At 46.4% G+C, this 8,046-nt stretch overlaps 1 protein-coding gene across 1 annotated transcript; it reads right to left on the reverse strand.

Annotated features, from left to right (window-relative positions):
• Window positions 1-240: 240 nt before the first annotated feature.
• LOC135446946 (estradiol 17-beta-dehydrogenase 11-like) lies at window positions 241-8,027 on the reverse strand. The gene is made up of 7 exons (XM_064711538.1): window positions 7,698-8,027; window positions 5,384-5,491; window positions 4,262-4,393; window positions 3,530-3,636; window positions 2,697-2,834; window positions 2,319-2,435; window positions 241-1,614 (listed from the first exon to the last, which is right to left on the reverse strand). Exons 1-7 carry the CDS (start codon window positions 7,905-7,907, stop codon window positions 1,527-1,529), a joined length of 900 nt encoding a protein of 299 aa, XP_064567608.1. The 5' UTR covers window positions 7,908-8,027; the 3' UTR covers window positions 241-1,526.
• Window positions 8,028-8,046: the final 19 nt, after the last annotated feature.

Below are 8,046 nucleotides of genomic sequence, written 5' to 3' on the forward strand. Positions count from 1 at the left end.
CAAATAGAAGGAAGGAAAAACAACTTATTTCAGAGCAGACAAAAGTCACTAAGTCACTCTACTCAGATTTGGAGGATGCCACCGAGGCAGGGAAAACAGACTTACAAAATAGCTTACTGAAAATGCATGGAAATTGTACTCCTTTATCCTTCAGGACTCAAAGCATGCTTCTCTCAAATGCTTTGGGGGTTGGAGGGTCCTGGTTTTAAATACTAACCACATCTAACACTCTCAGAAATTTGCTTACCTTTTCTTTATTTTCGCTTTCTGTATGAAGCAAAATATCCAAAGCTGGGAACTTGAGCTTCACTCACCCTGAGTGTCATGTTACATGAATGTTCCATGAGCAAAAAGGAAACTATTTTTGTTTCTGTTTTTGTCATTTAGCTCATCTAGCAACTATTTGTGCTGATGGCAACAAAACATTTACCTGTTGCCAGCTAAGAGCAGGAGGGGCTGGGTGGTGAGGGCTCTCCCTTTTCTGAAGAAAAAGAACCTTGGTTTACAGAACAGCTTGAAAGGCTCAGGTGAACAGGACAGATTCCAACTGTGCTGAAGGTGGCAGCGCGTTCAGGCCTGCCTGAGATGGCTGTGGGCCAGCAGTGCCTGCAGCAGGAATTGCATAAGTGGGTGCACAGATCCTCTGTGCTCTGGAGGGGTCTTTGACCCATGTGCCAGCAGCTGCTGCTCTCTTGGACCCCAGGCCAAAGACCTTCAGGGATTTCACTTCCTGTGCCAACAGAGCAGGCCCCTGGCTTGTGATGAGGAGCTGTGTGAAGGCTCGTCTGGAGCCTCCCCCTGCACCCCCTGGCCTAGCCTTGGCCCTGGCACCTGTGTGGGCTGCACTTGTGGCACCCAGTCATTTGCAGAGAAATACTGCACTGTTTTCATAAGAAGGTGTTTTAAAGATGTCTGGAAAGTGCACAGGAGCAGTGTGAGCAATGATACAGGGAAAGGTGTATTCTGTATTCCTTGATACTGTACCTTATATGCATCTCTAGGACATGATTATGACTTTCACTGCCAAGAGACACTGTGGTCCTTGTGTTAAAGAACTTATATGCATTTATTCATATAAAGGCATATTGATGGTGCAAATGTGTAATTGATGATCAATGTAATTAGGTATATTACATATAGACCTGTATTATTTCAGGTATTTCCTACAAAAATATGGGAAATTCAATGTTCTTTAGAGTGTTTTATAATTCAACAATATAAACTGAGGTGAAAATACACTACCCACCTTTGTGGGAATTCCTGCCTACCTCAGCACAATGAGACAAATGTGATAGGATGTACATTCAAAGCAGCCCTTCTAGAGCTGCATCACTGCTTTGCTAACACACCCTATTATGCAGCTGTGCTCCAGCTGCAGGTGTGGGATAAGCCCTTAGGTGTGCCTGGGAATGGTGGCCTGGAAGCACCTGCCTGAGCTCTGTTTGGAATCCAGGCAGCTGAACTACGCTCAGCACATGTTCTCTTTTCACTGGTGCCTCTGGGAAATGCGAATCAATTCTTGCTTTTCACTGTGTGCTTCTCTGCCCAATGACTGCATCAAACTTGACTTCAGAAATCTTCTTCAGAAGGTTCAGGGCACGTTCTGGAAACACCCTGGAAGAGACAGTAACATGAAAATAAAAGTGGGATAGAAACTTAAATGATGGGAAAAAGTGTCACTGCAGGTGAGGGAAGAGCTGGTCTGGCAGCAGAATGCATGCACACATATGAACTGAGACTATGTGTTAAACTGGGCATTATTTCCTAAGGACATGTAGGCCTTGTCAATCTCTGAAAAGTTTTAACTCAAATCCTACCCATCTTTTTTTATGACAATTCCAGGACAGGTATGCACCAACCATAATTCAGGCTGCAATATTTCTGCAGAATCCAGAAAGTTTTCATACTGAACAGAGACACAAGTATTTGCTTTCTCTTTGCAACAGAGCCCTTTAAAAGCAAATTTTCCTGCCTCAATGGCCTGAATTTTTGGTGTTTACATGGAGAAACAAACACTCAGGTCCTCATTTCATTCTGGGGCTATGCTGGGGCTGCTGTTTCAGAGAATGTAGTGGCCTGTAGAGCAGTGAAGCTCTGCACTGACACCAGTCAGCTGCAGCAGGTGGTTCAATGCAAAGGCCTGTGAGGGGGCTCAACAAAATCTCAAGATGAAGTCTGCTGTTGTCACTGGAAAGAACCACTGCATTATTAACTACCTTGTGATATGTTCTAAAATACAACTTTATCTTGAATCAAATTTTACAAGTTTGAGGATACACTCAGCAGGTTACAGTTGACACATTTTTTGCCCTACTCACCTTTCAAGCAGTAAAGCAATGCTCTGATTTGAGGGAACGAAAACCATTTTCTGGTTGGTCACTATTCCTTCCATCAAAGTCTGTACGACTTCTTCAATCTCCAAAATCTTTCCAAGCCTACACAGGAAAGCAAACACATAAGAGCTGCAGTGATAAAAAGGAGTGGTACCAGGCGATCTAGGAGGCTTCACAAATGTACAAACTCAGGTAATTCAAATGCAACAATTACATGGGTTAAAGGACATTGCAGATTTTCTTTAGTTAATGATACAAACTGTTGCTATACAGCCAGCTGGAACAGAGGCCTAAAGCTGGGGATAATATGCACTGCCTTCATGCAAAGAAGGAAAGACAGGAATGCAGGGTATTGAGAGTTACCTGGTACTGGGGTTTTTGACAAATCCAGTGTTTATAAAAACTGGACAAAGGCACGTTGTTTTGATTCCATTCTTTCCAAGGGCAGAGAGCTCCTCTGTCAGAGCTTTATGAAATCCAACTGCAGCAAACTTGCTTGAGCTGCAGAAAGGGGGAAAGTACAAATGAGAAGGCAGAAATCCTATTTCCATCTTTCTACCACTGCAAATGGCCTAAACAGTCATACACATACAGCACAGGGTAGGATGCAAAAAGTTCCAAATAATATAATCCAGCTGAGAGGCAGAACAAGGATTATACTAACTTTCTGTGTGCCAGACTGTAGTGCTGGATAAGATATTGAAACTTGTGGAGTAATTGTGGAAAGCAGACAGGGTATGAACAGGCAAACAAAGCAGAGATGAAAACATCAGGAGATCTTAGAAAACATTAACTAGCGTGTGTCAATTGATGCACATCCAATTTTTCCCATGAGAGAAGATTCTTGGAAGGAATGCATCATGAATGTCTGAAATTAGGAAGGATGGGCAGGGTAAAAACGGAGATTAACCTCTGACTACTTATTGTATCACACAGGAACATCTCAAATCAACTGTGTGTGCTTTGAAATAGTGGGATATCATGCAAGCAAAATGTAGAGGAAGAACAACCTGCCACGGAAATAGGTGTGGGCCTTAAGTTTCAATGAATTCCAAAGAAAATAGATATCACATGACTATTCTTTCATACAAATACTGCTAACAATTCAGTCAGAGCTAATTACTTGGTACTTCCTGATGGAAAAGATACAATTAAAATTTTTAAAAACTAAGCAAGCTGATTTCAAAATAACTTACCAATATGTCACCATGAAAGGAACCACAAAATGACCTGCTGCTGAAGCCACGGTGACAATGTGCCCATAGTTGTTGTTCATCATGACTGGCAGGAAAGCTCTCGTGGTCTTGGAAGTCATTTAAACAAGAGGCAAAATGCAGGGGACAGGAAGGAGGAGAAGAACATGGTTTTCTTAGGCATACTCAGCACTGACTCTCAGTGTTATTCCCCAGGTGGCCAAAGCTATCCCTAAAGCTTTGAGCTGCACAGCACCTCAGATTCCCAGAGCCACAGGGATACCTGCTCTCTGACCAGTGGTGCAGCTGGCAACCTGCTCTCCAAAGGCTGCAGCAGTTGTCCATAAACAGGAAATGGTTTTCACAGCTTTCCTTTGCTGCTTTTAAGGTTTCAGGTGTCAGCAGAAATGCTGGCAGGGTCTCACCCCCAGCACACACAATAAACCATTTGTCAGTCTGTGGCTTCTCTTTTCTTGTGCCACAAACAAGTCCTGCTGAAGCCCTGTCAGCCCCATGACACTGACAGAGGCCTTCTGTGCGTGCTGCAGGTGAGGCTGTCACCAGCCAGCTCACATCAGCAAGAAGCAATTCCAGTTTCCCAGCACACAGCCTGCTTGGGTGCCCTGTGCTGTAACAGTTCATTTGGCAATTTCACTGCTAATGATGGTTGGCCTAAATATGCATCCTCATTGACACTCCCAAACAACTGTATATAGAGATGGTGGTGGCCCTTACCCACATGTGGCCCAGAATGTTGACTTCAAACATCCTTTCTATCTGGTCGTCCTGAGTTGAGAGAAAGTCAGCAGCTGTAATCACACCAACATTGTTCACCAGGACAGTCACATCCCCAATATCCTTCTTCACCTTTTAGAGAGAAAACAAAAGCCCAAAATTGTGGCTGTCACTCAGGAGGGAAAAAAAAAGTAAAGGTGTGGAAGATGAACCATAGTTAAATTCTTAACATTGATCTGATTGTTCCCCATTCATTAATGTCAGTATTTATTGTGTTCCACAAACTGTGCACAGTTTGGACCGCGTAGTCACAATTGGTGTGGGAAATGGATTTGTAGAGAGTTCTCAGGGCCTGACAGAAGGTGCTCACAGTCTGCATCCGTATGCAAACTGAGACAAGAATTGCTGACTTAGAAACGCCATGGAATAGGACAGATATTGTTGAGAGAGAAATGGAGCTAGAAAAAAGCTTCAAAAGATGGCCTTGCAAATAAGACTAGATGCTTTGGAGTAATAGAACTATGAATCCTGCATTGTATTGGGACCCACGAGGGGTAGTTTTAGAGGATTGACTTTAAGGCATCTACAGCATGGCATGGCAAAAAGCTGATAGGTCAAGAAAGGCTTATAGTGTATTGTAATTAGGAAATAGTTGGCTTCTGATTGTGATGGTGTGAATTATAACATCTGTATTGTCTCACCCTTCTCATCAGACTGAAAATGGAATAAAAGTTGTTAAAATGCCTCTCAGTTGCTCGATCTCTGGGTCAGGAAAAGGGTGTTGTCCAACACTTGGGACCACAGAGGTACAGACTGTTTTGAGGCAGCTGGAGCACAGCCATTCCAATAAAATGTTTCATATGTTCTCAGTGCTATGTTCCTTCAGAGGCTGCAACCCTAGAGAGCAAACTTGGCAAGAGGATGTGCTATGCTGGAGCCTCCCAAATAGGATGAGACTGGCTGTGATCTTGGAAATGCTACAGCTGTCTGTGTCCAGAGAGCAGCGAGGAATGGAGAGCTTCCAGAGGCTTGCAGGATTTGTGTGCAACAAACAGATTTCCTGCCTTCTCTGGAAATCAAGCATGGTTGGGAAAGCCTTTGGCCCTGCCCCTGCTGCCCCACCTTGTCTGCAGCGCTGTAGATCTCCTCCCGTTTGCTGCAGTCCACCACGAAGGTTTGAACAGTGGCTCCCAGCTTCTGGCATTCTGCTGCCGTCTCCTCAACACCGTGCTGGAAGAGGCAAAGAGAAAGACACCGTGCACATCTGTCCCCTCAGCACGGCTGAGCAGCAGAGGCTGAAGATGTTCCTGGACTGAGCAACCACTGCCCAGCCCCTGAACAGTTCATAGCTACCCAGGGAAAGGGCTACAGGTGGGGTTGTTGAAAGAATAGGCATTCCAGCTGGAAATTTTGGACCTTTGTAGAGTGACTACCAGAAAGGAAATCACAGAATCTTGAAATGGTTTGTGTTGGAAAGGATCTTAAAGACTATATAGTTCCAACCTTCCCATGAATGGGCAGGACACTAGATCAAGTTCTCTATTCAATCTGGCCTTGAATATTTCAAGGGATGAGGCATCTCTAAATTCTCTGGGCAACCTGTTTTATTACCTTACCATCCTCATAGTAAAGAATTTTTTCCTAATATCCAACCTATCCTCATCTCTTTCAGTGTGAAGCCATTTCTCTCTGTCCTGTCACTACATGCTCTTGGATATACTCTCTATCAATCTTTTTGTAAGCCCCCTTCACATACTGGAAGGTTGCAATTTAGTCACTCCAAAGCCATCTGTTTTCCAGGCTGAACAATCCCAATTCTCTTAGCCTTAGGAATGTGGCATCAAGAGTGAATTTGGCTTGGTGAGGCACACGTAGCAGCAAAAAGAGGACACGCAGTGCCTATCACAGCACAGCAGGCAGCACTGTGAGTGTAAACAGAGCTCTTGCAACACAGGCCTGGCTGACACCCCAAGGTGGCTCTATGCATTTCTGTATTCACATGCTGGGTGTGAGAAGAGCCACATTTGAATTGGGTCTGGCTGAGATAGAATTCATTTCCCCATAGCATCCTCCCAGTGCTGTACTTTGCACAAGTTCCTAGGAAGGGGTTGATAACACGCCCGTTTTTTGGTTGCTGCTGAGCAGTGCTGAGGCAGATTCATGGCTGTGTTCCCAACATTCCCCGCCCCATCAGCAGAGCCTGTGAGGGGACGCAAGCAGGAAGGCAGAGCAAAACTGACCAAAGAGAAATTCCATATCATATGACAGCTCAGATATAAAAGCCAAGAAAAAGAGGAAGAAGATGAGGGGCATCTGGTATTTACAATGTTTGCCTTCCAGAGTAAGCACTTGCCAGGATGTGGGTGATCATCTCTTGTTGACAGGAAGTAGAGAATATTTTTTTTTTTTCTCTTTGCTTCTGTGCACACAGCCTTTCAGCTTTGCTTTAGCAAACTGCTTTATTTCATCCCACAAGTCATCATTTCCGATGTTATTTCCTCTACCCCATCCAGCTGAGAAGAGGGGATGATAGAGCAGCTTGGTGGGCACCTGGCATGCAGCCAAGGTCAATCCACCACAACTGTTCACAGTGCAAAGAGACTTTCCTTACAGGAATGCACTTGACACACACAGAACGGAAGCTTCCTTCTGTTACTGTATCAGCTCACTAAGCCAGAACAGAAATTATTTTGCTGTTATCTTGTCCCCAGGTGCCCGAAGGCCGTGCCAGTGGGGCCCTGTGCTGGGGTCTGTTTTGCAGCTTCAGGATAACACAATTAGCTTCTTTGCTGACCCAATGCGTCAGAAACAGAAAGCCCAGCCTTTCACCCACCATGTTGCACCTACACCCAGCAGTTTACCTTGATCCCTTCTGAATACCATGCTGCATGTTTGTGTCTGCCCATCCTCCACTTGCCAAGGTCCTTTATGCGTGCAGCTGCGCAGAGGGCAGCCGGGCTCACTTACAGCCCGGCACAGGGATGCTGCTGGTGAGAGTGCAGGGAAAACACATCTCCCAGCATTGCACACGAAACACCCGAGGCTACAGAGAGAACAAGTGAAGGCAGACCTGCTGCTCTTTGCAAACAGCCTTCTGGTATCAGCGGGCTTTCTCTGCCAGCCCAGGCAGCAGCTCCACCAGCAGCTTCCCGAGCACTCCTTTCCCTGTCGCAGGGGCTCTGCCGGCTGTTGCCTGCTCCCTCCCGAGTAGCACCGAGTGACCGTGGGACCAGAGCCCCACATGCTCTGCTGCAAGCGGGGCCAAATCCTCTCCTGGCGCTCAGCATCCCAGCCGGAGGAGCCGAGGGGAGCCGATGGGAGCGGGCTGGAAGGGGCTGGGCGATAAGGGAGCAATGTGGTGCTGCCCTTCTTATGCCCCTAAATGCCCCGCGGACTCGGAGGTCACACGGAGTGAGGACATGAGTGTGTCCATTACCTTGTTGATGTCCCACAGGACCAGCCTGCTCTGGCGCTTGGCGAATTCCAAGGCGGTCGCTCGCCCGACGCCATGGCCAGCGCCCGTGATGAGCACCAGCTCCCCGGCGAGAGACTTTCTCCTCACAGGCACGAACAGCTTCACAAAAGCCTCCAGGTAGGAATAGAGAAGCGTGGCCAGGAACAGGAGAAGCTCCAGAAACAGATTCATTGTTCTCCTGGAGCTCTTTCGAGGACCGAACTGAACTTTAATCTCTTTTGTAGGGCCCGCGGGTTGTTGATTTACCCGCTGCCGGCTCCGGGCGCGCCGCGGGTCCCGTCACTCCCGCAGGATCCACCCCAGCACCGGC

The sequence above is a fragment of the Zonotrichia leucophrys genome, chromosome 4, assembly GCF_028769735.1.
Source record: "Zonotrichia leucophrys gambelii isolate GWCS_2022_RI chromosome 4, RI_Zleu_2.0, whole genome shotgun sequence".
Taxonomy (NCBI): domain Eukaryota; kingdom Metazoa; phylum Chordata; class Aves; order Passeriformes; family Passerellidae; genus Zonotrichia; species Zonotrichia leucophrys.